The sequence below is a fragment of the Macaca nemestrina genome, chromosome 9 (assembly GCF_043159975.1).
Source record: "Macaca nemestrina isolate mMacNem1 chromosome 9, mMacNem.hap1, whole genome shotgun sequence".
NCBI classification, from domain to species: Eukaryota; Metazoa; Chordata; class Mammalia; order Primates; family Cercopithecidae; genus Macaca; species Macaca nemestrina.
In genome coordinates this window covers 14,937,267-14,960,774 of record NC_092133.1, presented here as the reverse complement: position 1 = coordinate 14,960,774, position 23,508 = coordinate 14,937,267, and the positions used below count along the sequence as shown (strand labels likewise).

Below are 23,508 nucleotides of genomic sequence, written 5' to 3'. Positions count from 1 at the left end.
ACCATTATAACATCCATAGGAGCCTGTGACACAGTTCCTAAAATGGACATGTTACGACATACATACACATACAAAAAGTTCAAGAGCTATCAAGACATCCAATTTGGCTCCAACTCCACCTAATCCAAAATCTCATAAAATTCAAAGTACTCAAAATTCAAAACAGAAAAGTATTTGCCCAACTGAGATTACATAGGTGTAAACTATGCTAATTGCAGGTTTACCACAGTTTTAAAATTTAATGGTGTCTTCCAAGATTTAAGTAAGTCAATCTCTCTTTGGCATTAAAAGCCCAGTAGAGTCTGAACCTTGAAGCAGTAGCCTGAGGCAGGTGCTGAGGTGGACACCAATGGTGGATAAACAAACCTTGCCCTGTAGGCCCCTGAAAAGGTCAGGACTTGAAGACGGAATACTATGAAAAGGCATTTTTGGAAATGGGTGGCAGATGCAGTAGAAAAGTTTGCAGACTAAACAGTAAAAAGAAAAGAGGAGGATTATTCTGTGGAGAAACTGAGAGACAAAGGGTTAGGACTCTGAGACCTAGAAACACGCGGGTCAGGACTGTGAGGGAATGAGAAGCACAGAGCTGGCAGATTAAGCAGAAATCAGCATAAGAAATGCTCAAACATCTAGCCCCACTCCTTTCATTCCAGAATGCTATGCGCCAGGAAGAAGATGCTTTGCTTCCCCCTCCACCTATCCACTCTGCCATTCTCTCAGAGTGGAAGATCCTTCTCTAGAGAAACTAAACAGTCCCAGAGAAAAGACATTCACATACTAGTATTTGGCAGTTCCTCAACAAAATAGCAGCCCTGCATTCAATCAGCCTAACAAACATGAAGCCCAACACTTCAACCTGACAAGGCTCATTATAAACACAGAGCTAGCAATTATCTTTTTTCACTTTTAAATATGAATAGACAACTAAGAATCACGAAAGATTTGTAGAAAGTCTCGGACAAGAGATCAAAACAAATTTGAAAAGCTAAAAACAAAGATAATCCAGAGAATAGAACTTGTTTAAAAACTATAATTACTACATTCAGAAAGGTAAGATAAAAATTAAAAACCGTGTCATAAAAAACAAGCAATCCAAGCGCTTTTTTTTTTTTTTTTTTTTTTTTTTTTTTTTTGAGACGGAGTCTCGCTCTGTCGCCCAGGCTGGAGAGCAGTGGCGCGATCTCGGCTCACTGCAAGCTCCGCCTCCCGGGTTCACGCCATTCTCCTGCCTCAGCCTCCAGAGTAGCTGGGAGTACAGCCACGTGCCACCACAACTGGATAATTTTTTGTAATTTTAGTAGAGACGGGGTTTCACCATGTTAGCCAGGATGGTCTCCATCTCCTGACCTTGTGATCCACCCACCTCGGCCTCCCAAAATGCTGGGATTAGAGGCGTGAGCCACCGCGCCCAACCCCAAGTGCTCTTAAAAAAAAAAAAAGGCTGAGCGCGGTGGCTCACGCCTGTAATCCCAGCACTTTGGGAGGCCAAGGCGTGTGGATCACGAGGTCAGGAGATCGAGACCATCCTGGCTAACTCAGTGAAACCCCATCTCTACTAAAAATACAAAAAAAATTAGCCGGGTATGGTGGCGAGCGCTTGTAGTCCCAACTCCTCGGGAGGCTGAGGCAGGAGAATGGCGTGAACTCAGGAGGCGGAGCTTGCAGTGAGCCGAGATTGCTCCACTGCACTCCACCCAGGGCGACAGAGGGAGACCCCGTCTCAAAAAAAAAAAAAAAAAAAAGTCAGTGTTAAAAATACAACACCAAGAAAATCTCCCACAGCTTTATGAGAAAGGGGATGTAGCAAAATGTGGTTAACAGACTTAGAAGATCAAAACAGAATTCAACATTTGACTACCAATAATTCCAGAGAAAACAGAATAAAGAAAACGTAAAGGGAGAGAAATATTAACACATTAATATTTTTTAAATCTCAGAAATTTTCTCAAGGGGAAAAAACGAATGGCACCTGACTTCTCCATTGTAATATGCGTGCTTAAAGTTAATGAAGCAATACTTTTAAGATGCCAAGGAAAAGTTATTTTCTGTTAAGAATTCTATACCCAAACTATCAATCAAGTGTGAAAACAGCATTTTTAGATATGCCAAGACCTGAAACTTTATCCACACACTCTCAGGAAATGACTAGAAGATATGCTCTATACACATACTTGGAAATTCATCAATAAAAATGAAGACGAAGAAGCAATCATTCCAAGTATCCGGGAAGTCCCTGAGTGGCAACTATGCACTGGCCCTAAGCAATAAACAGAAACAAGAGGACTAAGCTTCACAGACAGACAAAAACAAAAGCTGATTTGTTCGAGCATTTCAAAAACACCAGTGCCAGGTACATGGTGAATCAAACGAAGCTGTTGAGAAGTTTTAAGAGTTAAGTTCAGTTGGGTGCGGTGGCTCATGCCTGTAATCCCAGCGCTTTGGGAAGCTGAGGCAGGTGGATCACCTGAGGTCAGGAGTTCGAAACCAACCTGGCCAACATGGTGAAACCCCGTCTTTACTAAAAATACAAAAAAATTAGCTGGGTGTGGTGGTATGCACCTGTAATCCCAGCTACTGAGGAGACTGAGGTGGGAGGATCGCTTGAACCTGGGAGGCGGAGGTTGCAGTGATCTGAGATCACACCACTGCACTCCAGCCTGGGTGACAGAGCAAGACTCCATCTTAAAAAAAAAAAAAAAAAAAAAAGACTAAGTTCAACAATAATTATGCCAATACAAATCAGGCAACTAACAACATTCTATGTAAAATAAAATGTAAACTGAGTACACTTTAGGCCCTTCAGTAAATATTTACATAGCTATAATGTAAATATGGCTTACTGATTAAACCACAAATTGTGGCCGGGTGCAATGGCTCACATCTGTAATTCCAGCACTTTGGGAAGCCAATGCAGGCAGATGGCTTGAGACCAGGAGTTCAAGACCAGCCTGGCTAACATGGCAAAACTCCATCTCTAATAAAAATGCAAAAACTAGCCGGGCATGGTGGCACATGATTGTAATCCCAGCTACTCAGGAAGCTGAGGCACCAGATTTTCTTGAACCCAGGTGGCAGAGGCTACAGTGAGCCGAGATCACACCACTGCACTCCATCTCTACCAAAAATACAAAAAATTAGCTGGGTGTAGTGGCAGGTGCCTGTAGTCCCAGCTACTCAGGAGGCTGAGGCAGGAGAATGGGGTGAACCTGGGAGGCAGAGCTTGCAATAAGACAAGATCATGCCACTGCACTCCAGCCTGGATGACAGTGCAAGACTCCATCTCAAAACAAAACAAAACAAAACAAAACTGTGATAGTAGAAGAACTAGAAAGGTAAGGTATGTTAGAGGTATAAAAGAATTAAATCCTGGAAGTCAATAGACAATATAAGAATGATAAATTAAGCAGTAACAATATCACCACATTGAAATGTGTGGCTAATACCAGAAGAAACAGCTAAATGAATCGTAATTAAATGACTGACTTTGAGTAACAGGTCTAGGAATGGGAAGGGATAGGGAAAGGAACCACTGATTTTCATTATGTGTCTTTTTGCATAATTTGAGTTTTAAAATTATAAACCTGTATTATTTTAATAAGAGCAAAGTACTGTTTTTGTTTTTTAAGTACAAAGAGTCTGGTGAATCTCAAATCCTCAGAAATGGAAAAGCAAAATCTATTGAAATTAAATTTTTGTTTCAGGATAAATTTTGTTTCATAGTATCTCCAATATTCTAAGGCAAAGGAAATGAGAAAACTCAGAATTTACCAACTGCCTCTGGACCTCTCTGACTGTTCCATAGACACCTTAAAAGAGACAGACAGACACACACACACACACACACACACAAACCCTCACTTCACACCTTTACTCCTTCACATCTGGGTCAAAGGCACTGACAGCTACCCGTCATCCAAACCAGCAATCTTTAATCTTCATCTTCCTTCCCTCACCCCCCAAATTTTGTAGATTCTAGTCCCTAAATATCTCCAAATTGAAACCTAAACCTCCTGTCTTGTAAAATTTTATTCGTTCAAGTCTTCATCTTTGTCTAGACTACAGAAATTTTAACACCCCTAACTAGCCTCTAGGCCTTCATTCTCTCTCCGCTCTAAATTAACACACTAAAGCAAATTTCTCCCTTGAAACCTCCCATTACTACAGAAGAAAATCCCTCCTCTAACACGGTCCTTCACTATCTAGCCTTTTCTATCTATCCATGTTTAATTTGTGCCACTCTCTCCTCATACTCTGTATTCCAAAAATAATTTCAATTCTGGGTCTTTGGCACAGGTTGCCCCTCTGCAAGGAAGTCTCTTCCAGTCCAGCTTCCCCATCCCCACCCCCATCCTCCTGGCCAACTTCTATTCATTTTTATAAAGACTCTCTTTCCTGAATGCTACCAAATACATAACTCTTTTATAGCATTTAATCATAATGTATCATAATCATCTTTCTGTCATCTCCCACATTAAACTGTGTCTCTTCATTACCAGAGGCTAAAATATTACTTTGGCATACAATAAACACTTAATAAAATGCCATTCAGATGATGAATCAGCATACCTGCAACTACATATTACAGATCTATTCAACTTTATCTATAGAGGTTAATAACCAAATGTCCACAGAAGCAGGAAGAAAAATGAAAGGCCAGTTTGCCCTGTCAAGACATACCATAAAAGGATATCAACAATCAACTTTTACATAGTGCTTAACAGTTGACAATGTGAATACATACGGTCTACGGTTTACAGAGTTTACAGTAAATAAACAGTATTCAATTTCTTTAGAGATTTGGGACTGGGCCTTAAGTAAACATTAAAATGGCTTTCTCTTACAGTTTCATCAACATCATTTTATATGATGCAGGTCAAAAAATAGCAAGACAAGATCTCCAATAAGATCCTGAAGTTTGGCCGGGTACAGTGGTTCACTCCTGTAATCCCAGCACAAACGGGGCCAGTTTGGTGGAGTACGATCAATCTGAAAACCCTGACCTCATGAAACCCTGCTTACACACCCCTCCTTCCCAACATGAGACTAACTTTACTTGATTGAAGACCTTGCCATATTATTACCTGAAACCTCACAAAAAAGATTCTCTCTCTAAGCAGAACTCACTGTCTCTAGATCTCTAACTAGAATCAGATTTCCCAAGGGAATAAGTACCAACCCTCAATAAATAGGAGACAGCTTACATTCCAAAAGAACTATAAGACTTTAATACATTATACAGCAGAAATCTGGGAATACATGTGGGAATGGATTCGGAAGGTGCTGAATAATGAAGACAGAACTTTAGATGAGACAAGTCATTAAAAGGAATGCACTTACTAAAGATTCTTTTTTCACTATACTACTTCAAGAAGCTGGGTACAGTTCTAACAGTTTGCTTGGTTAACTGAAACCTGGACTGTCAGCCTGCATTAAAAACACTTGGAGCTCTCACTGATTAAGAGCAGGATTAACAGCTGATTAGATACTGAAAAAGAAAACATCAGTCAGCGTGAAGACATAGCATTAAAATTTATCCAAACTAAAGCACAGAGAGTAAAAAAAATAAAAATAAAAATCTTTACGAAAATGAACAGAAAGAACCTCAGTGACACATGGTACAATAATAAGTGATATAACATATGTGTAACTAGTGGCAGGGGGGTTCTGACAAAAAATAATGAATAATTTTCCAAATTTGACAAATTCTAAAACCCCACAAATTCAAAAAATAAACATCAAAAAAGAACATAAAAAATTGCTGAAAACTTAAGATTAAGTAAAAATTTTTAAAGTACCCAGAGAAAAAAGGGACATAAATAGAGAGAAACAAAGATAAGACTATACAGACATTTATTAAAGAAACAATAAGGCCGGGTGCAGTGGCTCACCTGAGATCAGGAGTTTGAGACCAGCCTGGCCAACATGGTGAAACCCTGTCTCTACTAAAAATACAAACATTAGCCGGGCATGGTGGCACATGACTGTAATCCCAGCTATTCAGGAAGCTGAGGCACCAGATTTTCTTGAACCCAGGAGGCAGAGGCTACAGTGAGCCAAGATCACACCACTGCACTCCAGCCTGGGAGATAGAGTGAGTCTCTGTCTCAAAATAAAAAAAATTTTTTAAACTGTGATAGTGGCCAGGCACCGTGGCTCAACGCCTATAATCCCAGCACTTTGGGAGGCTGAGGCGGGTGGATTACGAGGTCAGGAGATCGAACCATCCTGGCTAACACGGTGAAACCCCATCTCTACTAAACATACAAAAAATTAACTGGGCGTGGTGGCGTGTGCCTGTAGTCCTAGCTACTCAGGAGGCTGAGGAAGGAGAATCGCTTCAGCCGGGGAGGTGGAGGTTGCAGTGAGCTGAGATCGCGCCACTGCACTCCAGCCTGGGCAACGAGAGCTACATTCCGTCTCAAAAAAAAAAAAAAAAAAAGAAAAGAAAAAAGAAACAATGCAGGTCAGAAGATAATGGAAAGACATCTTGACATCTTTAAAGTGCTTATAGAAGAAAAAAAAAAAAGCTGTATAGCTAGAATTCTACATCCAGCAAATATCCTTAGAAAATGAAGATAAAATAAAGATTTCTGCAGACAAAAGCTGAATAAATTGAAGACCAACAGAACTACATTATAAGAAATATTAAAGAACTACATTATAAAAAATATTAAAAATATAATAAAAAAATGTATAATATAACTACATTATAAAAATATTTTCTTCCCTAAAGAGGGAAGAAAAATAAGAGGTGGAAACTTCCATCTACACAAAGGAAAGAAGAGGGACAGATATGGCAACTATCTGGGTAAATACAAAAGATTTACACTCCAGTTTATTGTTATTTCAAAGAAATCTCAGTATGATTCCATTCATATGAAATATCTGGAGGCTGGGCAAGGTGGCTCATGCCTATAATCCTAGCACTTCGGGAGGCTGAGGCGGGCGGATTACTTGAGGTCAGGAGTTCGAGACCAGCGTTGCCAACATGGCAGAAATCCCGTCTCTACTAAAAATACAAAGTTAGCCGGACATGGTGGTGCATGCCTGTAGTCCCAGCTACTCAGGAGGCTGGGGCAGGAGAATCACTTGAGCCCGGGAGGTGGAGGTTGCGGTGAGCCAAGATCACTCCACCCTGGGCAACAAGAGCGAAATTCCGTCTCAAAACAAAAACAAAAACAAAACACACACACAATGATCTGGAATAGGTAAACCCATAGAGACAGAAAGCAAACTGGTGGATGCCAGGGGCAGGGAGAAGTGAGGAAATGGAACTAATTGCTTAACGGGCATGGAATGTTATTTTGGGTTGATGAAAATGTTTTGGAACTAGATAGACAGAGGTAGTTGCACAACACTGGGCATGTACTAAATACCACTGAATTGTTCACTTTAAAATAATTAATTGTGTGTTACATAAATTTCATTCCAACTTTTTTTGGGGGGCCGGGATGGGAACAGATTCTCATCATGCTGCCCAGGTTGGAATGCAATGGTGCGATCTCAGCTCACTGCAACCATCACCTCCTGTGTTCAAGCAATTCTCCTGCCTCAGCCTCCTGAGTAGCTGGGATTATAGGCGCGCACCATTATAACCAGCAAATTTTTGTATTTTTAGTACAGACGGGGTTTCACCACGTTGGCCAGGCTGGTCTTGAACTCCTGACCTCGTGATTCACTCACCTCAGCCTCCCACAGTGCTGAGATTACAGGCATGAGCCACCATGCCTGGCTTATTCCAACTTTTAAAAAAAGATAAATGACTGTTTTGAGCAAAATTAATGGCAGTGTGTTTGGGGAATTATGACATATATTAAAGTAAAATGTACAACAATAGCATAAAGGACAAGAGTGGATAAATGGAAGTATACCGCTATTAGGTTTTTATATTATAAGTAGTCTAACACTATTTAAAGGTAGACTGTTATAAGTAAAACTTTCATAATCATAAATCCTAGAGTAACCCCCAAAGAGCAAAACAACCATCCTAATAAGCCAAACTGGAGACAAAACTGAATCATAAAAATAACAAAAAAGAAGACAGGAAAAGGGCTGGGCACAGTGGCTCACGCCTGTAATCCTAGCACTTTGGGAGGCCAAAGTGCGTAGATCACCTGAGGTCAGGAATTCAAGACCAGCCTGGCCAATATGGCGAAACCTCATCTCTACTAAAAATACAAAAATTAGCCGGGTGTGTTGGTGCAGGGCTGTAATCCCAGCTACTCGGGAGGCCGAGGCAGGAGAATCACTTGAACCAGGGAGGCAGAGGTTGCAGTGAACTGAGATCGTGCCACTGCACTCCAGCCTGGCCACAGAGCGAGACTCCATCTCCAAAAAAATAAAAAAGACAGGAAAAGAGGAAGATTTTTAAAATAACAGATGGACAAAGAGTAAACAAAAGTGCAAGACAGTATGATTTAAACCCTACCATATTGGTAACTACATTAAACACAATGGTAGCAGAGGTTGTCAGACTGGATTTTAAAAAAGCAAGATCTAACCATATGCTGTCTACAAGAAATGTACTTTATACAAATAAAAGTAAAATGATGGTAAATACACTATGCAAACAACAATCCTTTAAAAAAAACCTAGAATGCCTACAAGTAAAAGTAGTCTTTAGGGTAAGGAATATTAACAAGGATAAAGACAGACATTCCATCATGATAAACAGTCAATTCATCAAGAAGATATTCAACAATCCTAAATATGATGGACTAAGTAAGATTAATGAAACAGAACTGACGCCCATACATACATGATCAGTTACTTCTGACAAAGTTGCCTCAGTAAGAAAAGGATAGTCTTTTCAACAAATAGTACCAACACAATTAGATATCCATATGTAAAAAAGGAGCCTCAATCCTTATCTCACACTATAAAGATATCAACTCGTAATTCAGATCACAGACCTAAACATAAAAGCTAAAACCATAAAACTGCTTGAAAAAATACAGAAAATATCTTGACTTTGGGGCAGACAAATATTTCTTAGGATACAAAAAGCAACAGCCAGAGAAGAAAAAATTGACAGTTTAGACATCATCAAAATTAAAAAACAGCTACTCTTCAGAGGACACCATTAAGGAAAAAAAAAGACAAGCCAGAGAGAGAAAACAGTAATAATACATGCCTGACAAAACTTGTATCCAAAACTTACAGTGAATTCTTTACATACATTAAGACAAACAACAAAAGATGTGAGCCGATGCTCACAAACAAAATTATAACGCAAGCAAATGATCACATGAAAAAAACAACGGCACATGTAAAAGAGAAATGCAAAGTAAACACACCAAGAGATACTACACTTATCCTCTAGAACAGGGGTCCCCAACCCCAGGTCGTGGGAACCGGTCGGTGGCCTGGAAGGAACCAGGCCACACAGCAGGAGGTGAGCTGTGGGCCGGTGAGCATTACCACCTGGGCTCCGCCTCCTGTCAGATCAGTGCAGGAATTAAATTCTCAAAGGAGCGCCAACCCTATAACGCAAGGGATCTAGGTTGCACGCTCCTTATGAGACTCTAAGATATGATGATCCGAGGTGGAACAGTTTCATCCCCAAACCATCCCCCAGTCCACAGAAAAATCGTCTCTTCCACGAAACTGGTCCCTGGTGGGGACCAATGCTCTAGAAAGGCTAAACTTTAAAAGACTGTCAATACCAAGAATGCAGAACCTAACCAGCACAAGTGCCAATTAAGTAAGTGGAGCAACTGGAGCTGTCATATACAGCTGATGGGAGTGTAAAGTGGTGCTACCACCCTAAAGAATTGTGTGGCAGTTTCTCATAAAGTTTATGTTAATAACATATAAGCAAGGAATTCCACTTGTATGAAACCTTTACCCACATCAAACCTTGTACATGGTTGTTTACAGCAGCTGTGTTCATAACAGCCAAAACCAGAGACCACCTAAATGATCAAACTAATGACCAACAAATTAATGATTTTTTGGTAAATCAAAAAAAAAAAAAAAGAAAAAAACCTACTTTGGGATATCCAAAAAAAAAAAAATACTACTCCTCAGCCAGAAAAAAGAATAAGTTACTGACATATGTGAGAACATGGAAGAATCTCAAGAACAGAATAAGAAGGAACAAGTCAAGCACAAAACAATACACATTGTATGATTTCATTTATATGAAATCCTACAGTGACACAAAGCAGATCAGTAGGAATGCTTGGGGCTGGGGGAAGCAGGCAGGGTTAACTGACTGCAAAGAGACACAGCGAAGGCGGAGCATGGTAGTTTACAACTGTAATCCCAGCACTCTGGGAGTCCGAGTCATGTGGATCAATTGAGGCCAGGAGTTCGAGACTAGCCTGGTCAACATGGTGAAACCCCATCCCTACTAAAAACACAAAAATTAGCTAGGCGTGGTGCTGTGTGCCTGTAATCCCAGCTGCTCGGGAGGCTGAGGTGGGAGAATCACTTGAACCCGGGAGCCGGAGATTGCAGTGAGCCAAGATTGTGCCACAGCACTCCAGCCTGGGCGACAGAGTGATATGCTGTCTCAAAAGAAAAAAAAAAGAGAGAGAGAGAGAGACATAGGGAAGTATTTCAGGGTGACAGAACTGTTATCTTATTGTGGTGGTGGTTGTTGTCGTTGTTGTTGTTGTGGTTACCACTGGACAGTCCTCCGTGGGCCACACGCACTCCCACATGTCTTACTGAGTATGCCAGGAATGCAAGGCCATGACCAATCACTCTTGAACCTGGGCCATTCTGTACCTGGTAACCTTGAAAGACGAGATAACATCTCCCCCTAGACAAAGAGCAGATTTGCTACTGCTTTCTATAAAAGTAGTGGATTCCCCAAGTTTGATGTTCTTCAGCTGCAACACAAAACCACTGAGAGAGCATCCATCTTGGCCATAGCATGTCACCCTCTTGGGACTTGGGGCAAGGGAGAACCTATGCAAATATAGCAATTCTCATGCTGTGTGCTACGGTAAGAAAAATAAATTCCTTCATCTCTCACCCAGGAGTCCCCCAGCTTATGTCAGCAGCGCCCAGTAATACAAGTAGAGAATTCTAAATCCAAAAATCCAAAATCTGAAACTTTTTGAGCACCAATATGACGCTTAAAGGAAATGTCCATTGGAAAATTTTGGATTTTGAATTTGGGATGCTCAATCATTTAGTATAATGCAAATATTCCAAAATCCAAAAAAATCTGAAATCCCAAACACTTGTGGTCCCAAGCATTTCGGATGAGGGATAGTCAACCTTTAATTGTAATAGGCTACCTTTTAGCTATTAGTAGGGTAAAATCAAACTCCACGCCAGACGGTAACATGGGTTAAAATGCATTAGACTGCACACCTAAAATGGGTACACTCTATTGAACGGAAGAGAAGGAGAAGAGGTGTGGAGGAAGAAAATGGACACAAAGGAAAAAGAGGAGAGGAAAAGGAAGAAGAGTCAGGAAGAGGTGGTCAGAATAGAAATGCCTTAGTAGGTGGAGAAATGAGTCCAGACATATGAAGAAAGGAATATGAATTTGTCATGTTCTAACCCACTCTTACTCCCTAAACTGTGCTCTGAGAAGGTCCTTCACCAACTGAAAAATATATAAATAATTAAATATAATTACTGAAAAAAATGCTGTGGTGGTTGTCCCTTGTAATTCTGGGTTAAAGATGGGCAATACTGCCATTAAAAGGGGTTCCCTGATTTCAGTGGAATAGTTGTACTTCCAGAGCGACAAAGTAGACGTTAAATCACGCTTACATCTCTAGGATTAACTCTATGGATCACGACTGTTAACACACTGTTGGATTTGATGAGCTAGTATTTTTTTGCAGTATTTTCATTTCTATCTAAGTAAAACAGACCTATAATTTTCTCTTCTTACACGTCCTTATCTGTTTTAGAATCAAGATTTCACAAGCCTCATAAAATGAACTTGGTGTTTTTTCTCACCATTTTCCAGGACAACTTGCAAAAAGAATTAAGTGTTAAAGTCTGATGGAACTCATCAGAGTATCTGGATCCAGAGCTTCTAAAAAGGGAGATCTTTACCATTTCAGTTTATTAGTTCAAGATATTTCTTCTGATACCAATTTTCACATTTAATAGTTTTCTAAGAATTCTGTCATTTAGGCTTTCAAATTTACCAGCCTAAGTTCACAACGTTCTTTTTTTATCTGATATTTGTAGTTATTTTCCATTTTTCATTTATTGGCATCTTTTTTCTTGTCGATTTTATCAGAGGTCTGCCTAGCTTACTAAACTTTTCACAAAAATAATCTTTTGGTGTGACAAATCCTTTTGTTCTCAATTTTACTGATTTCTGTTCCTAACTTTATGCTTTTTTTTTTTTTTTTTTGAACTCTTCAAATGAACTTTACTAAAGCAAGCTTCCTTCATGACTCAGGTGAAGTCATTCTGCCACTCTACAGAAGGTTTGGTTCCACAACACAGCCTTCAACACACAAACTATACAATACAAACATGATTATCATGAATAAGGAGACAAAGCGTATATAAATTTTACCAAACCTACATATCAATGTCTTTGACTAAGGCAGTATCTTGAGGCAAATAAAATTACACGCTGTTCCCACACACAGTGTGTAAGATTCCGACTATCTGCATCAAGGCAAATATTTTCTCTGCACAGCTAACTGGACAAGTACAGCTTGATAAAATTAGTAGCTAGAAATGAACTCTCCAGTTGCTTACCAGATGCCATTCAAAACTTGCAGTTAATAATAGGAGAGAAAAACCTGGCTGTGATGGTCACATCTCATTTTCAACATCCTATCACCACCACCACCACCACACACACACACACACACACACACACCCCAAAGTAAAAGCACATTCTTTTCCTAGCTATGGAAGCATACATACATCCTGGTCAGAGGCAGTTTCGGATTACAAAACAGATTTTGGTCTTAAATCTTTCTGCTTGCAATTGAGCGTTAAGACAGATCACTAACATAAAGTTCAACATGCAACCTAATCTTGGGTTTGGACACAAGACATAACCCATCCTGAAAGGCTTATTCTTATGAGTGTAAGCTCTGAAGAGTGATTTTATGCATTATTAGCTTCAAAACAATGTCGGAGCTGCCACCGCGTAGGAAAGTAACTCACACATTACCCTAGCAGGATGCAAAGGTGTAACACAGAAGAGGAGGAACGAGGTGTAGATATAGGTCAACTTTCAAAGTCCTGACTTGTTTAACACGGCCTAGCCAAAAGCACAAGAACACAAGTTGCCAGGTTTCTTTTTTCTCTCTGGCTGCAAAAGACTGAAGGCCTTTCCCTAACGAGACTCAGGCAGCCTTCTTTTCCCCTCACTTTGAGGGTGAAACTTCAAGAGAAGACGGGTGCGAAAAGCGGTTCCCAATGTTGAGAGACTGCCAGTTGTGATAGGGATCGCGTTGGTAGAACTTGGGGCTCCGTGTGTACCAGGCTGCCTCTCTAGACCAGGTAATACAAGAAGCCAGGGCCGCTCAGGCGCTGGCCGCAGACACCAAATGAGGGGGAGGGGACGGTGAGGGGGAGGGAGGCACGGAGGCGAAGGGGGACGGGAGAAGAGGAAAGACCGAGGCCTGAAACAAAGGAAGCGGGGCTTTCTCCAAGAGGGGGTGGATACGGCGTCCGAGTGAGGTGGAGAAAAGCCAAGGCTGCTGGGAAAGGCTGGACTCACAGAACTTGGAGGTGGAGGTGTTGATGTTGATGGTGGAGCTGGCGGTGGGGGCGGGGGCCGCCTTGGCCACGGCGGCGGCCGCGTCGCAGCTCTTCAACATCATGATCACCCCATTAGCCTCAGGCGGTGGCGGCGGCCCCATCGGGAGACCCTCCTTGGGGCCTTTCCTGTCCACGGAGACCGCGGGCACCGCCAGCAGCTGCCCCCCTGGAGGCTCTCGGGCAGGGGCCGGGATCGAAGAGGGGGGCGGTGGGGGTGGCAGGGGCTGCCGGAAGCCGTCCACCGCAGCCTCCCAGTTGTTGTGGTTCTGGTCGTCCATCATCGCCTCGTAGCTGCCCCCCTCCTCCTCTTCCATGCTTTCCTCCATCCTGCTGGCCCCCGGCACCCGCCCGCCTCACAGGCACCTGCCGCCCGTCTCAACCCCGGGCCAGCGGGCACCGCTGCCTCCCCGAGCTCACATCGCCGGGGGCAGGAATGGGCGCAGCGGAGAGGGCTGCGGTGCGCAGGGTCTCTTGCTCTCCACGGGGCCGACTAGCTTGGAGACGCGGCTGACGGCGGTGGGCGCTCCGGGGCTCTAGTCTGGGAGAGGCAGCCGTAAAGCAACGGCGCTCCTCACGACATTTTACAGCGGCTTCCAACAGGCAGTTGGAAAGGGCAGCTGGGGGCGCGGCCAGGAGGGCACGTGGTGCGAGGGACTGGCCGCAAGAAAGCGGAGCCAAAAGGGGCGGGAGCTGTGAGTCACTCCCACGCAACAGGGCAGAGGTTCGCCCCGCCTCGGCTGGCAGGGAACTGACAAGGGAGGCGCGACGGGTCCTGACGGGCGTTCGCCGGCCCCGCCCCCGGCCAGGCCTCACGTGACAAAGGTGTTTGTCTTGCGCACGCGCGGTCGCAATCTGGTTACCATGACTACGAGGAGCCGGCCGGCTCCTGAGGGCGCGCGGAGCGGTCTTGGCAGTAGCTGTGGACTGGCCAGACTTACCGGAGGTGTTTTTCTCGCGTCCTCGAAATCTACCGGGCCTTCGCACCTCTGAGTGTCTGAGTGCCCCGGCTTTTGCTTGGGACGGAGATACGGGGCCACAAGAGACCCCGGGGTCGCAGGTTATAAGCGGATGAGACCGCCCTGGGCGGCCTGTGGTCCGACTGCTCCTTGGGTCGGTCCCCAGCTGTCGCGACACAAACACAAAACCCAGACTAAAAACCGAATCACACATAGCAGGATGGCCCAAAAAAGAAATGCGTTGGAGTTACTCATGCTTGTTTTTAAAATTCCTTTACGCTTGTATGCACTGAGACCAACAATCCAACTTTTAAAAATGCCGGCTTCCGCCGGGCGCGGTGGCTCACGCCTGTAATCCCAGTACTTTGGAATGCCGAGGTGGGTGGATCACGAGGTCAGGAGATCGAGACTATCCTGGCTAACACGGTGAAACCCCGTTTCTACTAAAAATACAAAAATTAGCCTGGCATGGTGGCATGTGCCTGTAGTCCCAGCTACCCGGGAGGCTAAGGCAGGAGAATTGCTGGAACTCGGGAGGTAGAGGTTGCAGTGAGCAGAGATCGTGCCACTGCACTCCAGCCTGGGCGACAGAGCGAGACTCCACTCAAAAAAAAAAAAACGGGCTGGGCGCAGTGGGTCAGGCCTGTGATTCTACCACTTTAGGAGACCGAGACGGGAGGCCCGCTTGGGCCCAGGAATTCGAGACCAGCCAGACCAACATAACAAGACCCAGTATCTAAAAAAAAATTAGCAGGGCATGGTGGCGTGTGCCTGTGGTCCCAGCTACTCCAGAGGCTGAGGTAGATCACTTGAGTCCTGGAGGTCGAGGCTGCAGTGAGCCGAGATCGCGCCACTGCACTCCAGCCTGGGTGACAGAGTGAGACTGTCTCCAAAAAAAAAAAAAAAAGGGAAAAGAGAATTAAGTGGTATGCTGAAGGGGAAAACATAAAACCTTAGAATTACATGTGTGGCAAAAGAAAGGGAGAAGGACGGCAAATTCTGTTTCAGACAACTGATGAGTTATCATCAACAGACACTTTCTAGGTAGATGGGTGGGTGCGTGCGATGAGATAAAGGGTCTTTACATTAAAAAAAAAAAAAAGTCCAATATACAGGGGAAGATAGAGTCAAAAAAGTGTCTCTAACATACTGTGTCATAAAGCAAGTCTTTACATATCTAAGGATTTATATCATAGCCACCATATAGCCACAAAATATATTAAGCAAAAATGAACAGAAGTATAAGAAGACAGAGAAGTCTACCATCAGAGTAGGTGATTTTTCACTCCCTCTCTAATTGCAGTGAATTGAATATGGTCTCCCACAAGGTATGTCCATATCCTAATCCCTAGAACTTGTCAGTATGACCTTATTTGGAAAAACGGCATTTGCAGATGTAATCAAAGTTCTTGAGAAGATCATCCTGGATTATCCAAGTGGGCCATCAATCCAATGACAGAGTCCTTATAAAAGAGAGGTAGAAGAGGAGAAGACGCAGAGAAGAGGAGGAGGTAATGTAACCACAGAAGCAGAGATTGGTGTGATGGCATTCACAAGTCAGGGAATGCTGGCAGCCACCCAAAAGCTGGAAGAGACAAATTGTCCTTTTGAGCCTCTGGAGGGCGTGTCATCCTGCCAACACCTTGATTTCAGACTTCTAGATTCCAGAACTGAGAATTGATGTCGGTTTTTTTAAGCTTGGTACTATCATAGCAATATAACTTACATCCTCTTGAGGGCCCTGCTCCAAGGGTTTTTACCCAGCACACTGATGAATACTAAACCTTTTATGTGTGTGCTGTCAAAATGATCAATATAAGACACTCATTTTTGCTGTAATTAAACTACTGTGACAAGACCTAATGACAGTTGAGCGAAACCAGTCACTGACAGGGGACAATTTTCTATAAGAAATCCTACTGAAAGGAAACCAAATGAACATATTGGTAACTGGTTGATTTTGTGGCATTGTAAGACATTGTTATACTTAAGAGCATATTATACTTTAATAGTTATTAACATAAAATCTTTGATTTGTTCTGGGTTGTGGAGATGGGGTATAACGTTATTGGCAACATTGACCCAAAAACAGTGAACACAGGTTAATAGCCACTATGACCTTCCATAGTCACAGATATTCATCTATTAGTTTAATTTTTGTTTGTTTGTTTCTATTTCCCACTAGGCTGTGAATTTCATTAAAGCAGGATAAATATATGTGTACAATTTCTGTGTCAGTTTGGATACATAAAGAGGAAACTAACTCAAAACTCAATAGCAGTTATCTAGGGATAATGAGATTTTGGATGGTCTTAATCTTCTTTGTATCTTTCAATGTTTTCTTGGTTCTCTACAATAAGTATGTATTATTTTTATAATCAGAAAATAATTCTGAAACTTAAAGATTAACAAATAAACAAAAATGTTAAGGAAGTATAAATTGGGATTCCATAATTAAAATGTTTGTTTTGGCTTCCAGAAGTGAAAACTCAAATAAAAATTGCTTTAAAATCAAGGTGTTCATTGGCTAAGAGACTGAGAAGATCTAGGAATGGCAGAGGTGAGGCAGGGCTCAGCAATTACTGAGCTCTGCTTCTCTGTGGTGTTCTTTGTCCCGGTCTCTCTTGTGCAGGCTTCACCTTTAGACTGCCTACAAAATGCCTGCCACAGCCCCTGGCCTCATGTCCATGTACAAGAAGGTCAAGATGAAAAGCGCCTGTAAATTCTAGTAGCTTTCTATTATGAGCAAATTCCCAGAAGCCCTCAGCAAACTTCCTCACAGTGTGTCATTGGTCCATTCCTAAACCAATCACATGGCACTTAGACCTGGATTCCAGAGCCCTTTACTGGAAAGCATATGGATTCATTCCTGGAAAATAAGGCCCATTCCTGGAACTCAGCATGGGATCAGCTTCTCCCTAAGTACATTGGCTGAGAGGGGAAGGAGTGGATAGAAGAACAAATATTGGAGTCAATCTGGAAGGTTTAAATAAGTGCTGGGTAGGCTACAATGTCCATTATAGGCTGAAGTATGGAATTTCCTAGAACTCCTCTTACCTAACCTTACCCCAGCCTCTCCACTACCTGCCCTTCATAAATGCCTCCCTAATCAATATATCTATGCAAAATTATGTATGTACTGATTAGAATCAACAAAGACATAGCCGGCCAGGCACAGTGGCTCATGTCTGTAATCCCAGCACTTTGGGAGGCCAAGGTGGGTGGATCACCTGAGATCAGGAGTTCAAGACCAGCCTGGCCAACATGGTGAAACCCTGTCTCTACTAAAAATACAAAAATTAGCTGGACGTGGTGGCACATTCCTGTAGTCCCAGCTACTCAGGAGGCTGAGGCAGAAGAATCAGTTGAACCTGGGAGACAGAGGTTGCAGTGAGCTGAGATCATGCCACTGCACTCCAGCCTGGGAGACAGAGTGAGACTGCATCTTAAAAATAAATAAATAAATAAAAATAAAAAAGAAAGACATAATCCATGTTTCTTTAATTATGAAATGCATATGTGGCCAATTGTCTCAAATAGTTAAAACATGGGGGTGGGGTGCTACAGAGACTGGATGACTCAGGATTAGTCTTTGTATGACTTTAAATACATTGTCACTTTCCCACACAATACTTATTTGTAATTGTTCCATACTTTTTAATGAATAAGTGTATGACTAGCTTAAATCTACTTGAAATCATATTTTATATCAAAAGACGTTTTTCTTTTTGAGACAAGATCTTGCTCTGTTGCCCAGGCTGGAGTGCAGTTGCATCATCATGGCTCACTGCAGTTTTGTCCCCCCAGGCTCAAGCGGTACCCCCACCTCAGCCTCTCAAGTAGCTGAGACTATAGGTGTGCACCACCAGGCCCAGTTAATTTTTGTAGAGATGAAGTTTCATCACGTTGCCCAGGCTGGTCTCAAACTCCTGGGCTCACCTTGTCCTCTGAAAGTGCTGGGATTATGGGTGTGGCCCGTGGTGACTGGCTGAAAAGACTTTTGTCCTTTAGTCAACTCTGACAGCACAGCATGTACTATGCGATACATTTGTCCCTAAGAGAAAGTATTATTGCAATTTTTATTTATTTTCATCTACCCTTCCAACCTGGCATTTGTGGCATTGTTAGTGAAGGATGAAATTGCTCCGAAGTGAATAAGAGGAAAGAAGAGGAGAAAAAATATATGTGAAAAATCCAAAAATTATACATGCCTCTTCTAAGCAGTCAAGAACTCATTGAATCAGAAAAGACTGTAGTAGACAACATACAGACATATAGATGATTTCTCTTAATTGCTATTCATTTTAAATTGACTATTAATTACACAAAGGAATTAGCATGGAAAACTGAAAAACTCAACTTTGATGGAGATAAACTATATTAGGATAAAGAAGAATGAATACTTGTGTTTAATCCCTAGGAGATTAGAATTGTACCAATACAGCATGACAAAGAAATAATTTGTGAATGCATAATGCAGTTGGAAGTCTAACTGCAGAGCTATTGGAATGATCTTGATTGGAAGGTAAGAGGATTAGAGCCGTGTAAATAACTCAAGCCTCAACAGTTGCACACTGAAATTAAGGATTACAGTGAGGATGTGTAGCCACTCGGGGGAGTATTCTGTATTCAGTATTTCTTTCCATGTTCAATTTTATTCCTTCCTTTTACGTCTTAACATCTGAATTCTGAATTCCATCCTAGCAGGGAAACAGAGAAAACGATGCAGATTCTCTCATAACCCTGATGAGTTTAGGAGCTGAAGGAAATTACTTGAGGCTGAAGGAGGTCGGGAGAAAACAAGCAGGCAGGGGACGGGGAGTTATGTCGACACCTCATTGCAGGCCTATCCCTTTCACTCAGTCATTCACCAATATTTCTGTGTTCAGGTACTGTGCAGGGGCTATAAGAGTACATGGATTGCTGGGTGCATGGCTTACGCCTGTAAACTCAACACTTTGAGAGCCCGAGGCAGGAGGATCACTTGAGCCCAGGAGTTCAAGACCAGCTTGGGCAACATGGTGAAACCCTGTCTCTATGAAAAATACAAAAATTACCTGGGCATGGTGGAGTGCTCCTGTAGTCCCAGCTACTCAGGAGGCTGAGGTGGGAGGATCACTTGAGCTCAGAGGCAGAGGCTGCAGTGAGCCAAGATCACACCACTGCACTCCAGCCTGGGTGACAGAGTGAGACCTGTCTCAAAAAAAAAAAAGTAAACAGACAAAAAGCACTCTTCCTCATGGAGTTTCCATTCCATGGAGGTATCAAGCACTAAACAACCATATGAGCCAAGGCATGACAAGCACTACGAAAGAATGCCATGACTGGGCATTACAGAGAGAATTCTTTTACTTTGGAGGATCAAGGAGAACCTCTCTGAAAAAGAATATTTCTGCTAAGATGAAAGGATGGGTAGAAGAGAGCCAGACAATGAGTTAGGAAGACAACATTCCAGGCAGAAGGGAGAACATAAGGAAAATGTTTGACATCATCTCTGAACTGAAAGAAAGGCAATGAGACTGCAGTAGCCTGAAGGGGAGTGGATAGGAATGGCGTAGGCAGAAAGGACACGGCTGGGTCATGCAGGTCCTTGTAAGGCCTGTTGAGGATTTAGTGTTTCTGTTTGAATGGAAAAGAGGTAGAGAAGTGGCATAGGAAGTGACCTACATTTGATAAGGACATCTAACTGCCTTGAGGGGAATGGTCTGTAGGAAAGGAAAGAGTGAAAACAGAGACTAACTGGGGAATTGTGGCAATACTTCAGGCAAGAGATGATGGTGGCTTGGACTAGAAGGATGGCAGTGGATATAGAGAGAACCAGGAGGCTACAGATTTTGGCATTAGAATGGACAGTTCTTGATGGTAGATTCAACATTGAGGGCCAGGGAAAGGTTTCAAGGATGGCTCGTTCTGATATACACCGGGATAGAGCATCACATTCTATTCAAAGCTGGGAATTTATTAGATGCATGCAAGGGAAGCAAAGTTCAATGAGCAATGGAAATGATGAATCAGCCATGGACTCCAAGCTGAATAAGAAAGTGAAGATAGATGGAGCAGATGGGTAGAGAGAAGGTAGAGTTTTTCATGGATGAGAGGTGTCCGTGAGGTTGAAGAGCTATTGCAAGGGACATCTGTCCTTAAGCAAGAAATTAGCAGGTTGGGTCATAACCCAAAGTTAGGCTGAATTCATGATTTCAAAGGTATTGCGGTTGCTGCTGGTGACAAGACCTACTGTGGGAATAGCAGACATTGACCTTTGTTTTTGTCTGTCAAGTGCCTGATTTCCTTCCTATTTGTACACATTCACATTTGTTTGCTTAGGCAAGTCCCCACCTACTGTGGTCCAGGAAGCCAAAGGGTGCCAGACATTCCCTCTCCCCATACGCTACCATCAAGAGCAAGGGCACACATGCTGTACTCAGCCAACCAGATCCCTCTGCCAAGGTATCTGAGTCTGAAGAGAGTAATACAAAACCACGGGAATCACTGGAAATGATTCATGATATCTGCAGAGTTCAGGTTTCACAGTAAGGATGGGACTAGAGGCAATGTGTTAACCAAGCTTCCCCTCTGGCATGACCTCAGCTGTATTCTCAACTGCCCAGCTTTCCTTGCTTTCTGTCTGTGTTCTAGGCCAGTTTCCTCAGACTCGATGTCCTTGCAATAAATTCCTCTTCTACTTTAGTTAACTGGCATTGGTTTCTGTTGTTTGCAACCAGAAACACAGACAGGTATAGTGGGACCATGGGAGTGGTTGGCCAAGATGGAGTGGAAGCAAAAGTCCCTGGGTGGGAGGAGACCTCACCTCAAAAGGGGCCGCTGCCATGGGCCCCATATTTTAAAGAGCTCTGTATGTGCCCTTTGTATGCTACACACAGTAAATTCACCAAGGGCATACAGGCATTGGTATTCAGTGCTCAGAGCTGGTGCAGCATAACCACACCCCACACATTCACTCCCATGCCTCACACAATGCAGCTCCCATTAAGTGCTTCTCTGCACTCTTGGTCCTCAAATCAGAAAGCAACCACATCTGGAGGCCTTGAAGGTTTCTGGATGGTGTCATATGAACGAAAGAAACTGCTTCAGAGTGCAGAGAGGATCTGAACAACAGAAGCACTTAACAGAGACAGAAAACTAACTTTTCAAATCCTTTTCAGTTGGCATTGATGCAGTAGATTCTTGCAAAGCAAAATCTTATTTCTCAGTTGCACCAAGTGACCATTTTTGTGTTCTCATGCAGGGTCCTGGAGCTACTCGCTGCATTAAAGCAGTTTAAGTTAGACAAGATAGATGAGACACACTGGAAGAGTTCAGTGAAACAATAAATGATGTTCAAGTATGAGTGAATTGTGGTCTTTAGTGGAAAATGAAATTACTTTTGTATTTGCACTATCCACAGTTGCACAACCACAGTTGGTGTGAACTGTCACTTACAAGAAAAAACTAGAGTTGTCTATTTTACTTCTTGAATAATTTTTTTAATTTTTTTTTTTTTTTTTTTTTTGAGACAGAGTCTCGCTCTGTCACCCAGGCTGGAGTGCAGTGGTGCAATCTCTGCTCACTGCAAGCTCCGCCTCCCGGGTTCACGCCATTCTCCTGCCTCAGCCTCCTGAGTAGCTGGGACTACAGGCGCCCGCCACCGCGCCCGGCTAATTTTTTGTATTTTTAGTAGAAACGGGGTTTCACCGTGGTCTCGATCTCCTGACCTTGTGATCCGCCCGCCTCGGCCTCCCAAAGTGCTGGGATTACAGGCGTGAGCCACCGCGCCTGGCATAATTTTTTTAATTTTTAAAGAAAATTTAAAAGGAAACAAACATGTTTGTATGACCATGAAGAAAATTAATGTATGATTTTCAAAAAATTTCCTTTAATTTCTTTGGAGAATATTTTTGGCCATTTTAGATCATGATACCATCTGGAAAAAGATTTTAATAAATTGAATAACATGCTGCTGTTGTCAATTTTCTTATTATATCCCAGCATTAAAGAATTTGAAAGGAAAATACTTAAAAGTACTGTATTGATCTTGATGTTGCTTGGAGACAGTGAAACTCATATTAGTGATAGAAATTTACATAATGAGGCCAGGCACAGTGGCTCACACCTGTAATCCCAATACTTTGGGAGGCCGAGGCAGGTGGATCACAAGGTCAGGAGATCGAGACCATCCTGGCTAATATGGTGAAACCCTGTCTTTACTAAAAATATAAAAAATTAGCCAGGTGTGGTGGCCAGCACCTGTAGTCCCAGCTACTCAGGAGGCTGAGGCAGGAGAATGGTGTGAACCCGGGAGGCGGAGCTTGCAGTGAGCCAAGATCATGCCAATGCACTCCAACCTGGGGGACAGAGTGAGACTCCATCTCAAAAAAAAAAAAAAAAGAAATTTGTATAATGAAATTAAAATATTTTGTACTATTTTCTGTGACAGTAATTGATTATATACAGCCTAACCCCATTAAAATGTTTGAGCATGATATATTAAATTTATAGTTCATTTCCCATCTAAGTATGGCTTTAAGAACTTAATTGATAATTCCAGTTGCTCTGACCTCAGCAGAACATAGTTTCTGCATTTTCAAATTAATGAAAAACACCCTAAGAACCATAATATCCCCAGAAAGGTTGCCTAATTTGTCATTACTCTCAATAGAACACAAATTACATAAAAGTCTTGATTATAACAACATAATTGGTAATTTACTTAAAAGATGGCAAGAAAATTAACTTTCATAAAATACATATAATTTATGAATTATGTATTTTATTACTCATCCACATGTTGCCAGTCCATGAAAAGAACACCCAGAGATATACAATAATAGTTCCATTCAGTCATCCT

At 42.4% G+C, this 23,508-nt stretch overlaps 1 protein-coding gene and 1 long non-coding RNA gene across 2 annotated transcripts in view; one reads left to right on the top strand and one right to left on the bottom strand.

The window, feature by feature from the left end:
• LOC105467666 (CDK2 associated cullin domain 1) overlaps positions 1-14,419 on the bottom strand; it is a 71,191-nt gene extending 56,772 nt beyond the window's left edge. Inside the window, exon 1 of the mRNA XM_011717361.2 lies at positions 13,667-14,419. Coding sequence (XP_011715663.1) covers positions 13,667-14,033 — 367 coding nt within the window. The 5' untranslated portion in view covers positions 14,034-14,419. The remainder of the gene's footprint in view (positions 1-13,666) is intronic.
• LOC105467658 (uncharacterized) overlaps positions 13,273-23,508 on the top strand; it is a 74,207-nt gene continuing 63,971 nt past the window's right edge. Inside the window, exon 1 of the long non-coding RNA XR_979061.3 lies at positions 13,273-13,446. This is a non-coding gene — a long non-coding RNA (uncharacterized lncRNA). The remainder of the gene's footprint in view (positions 13,447-23,508) is intronic.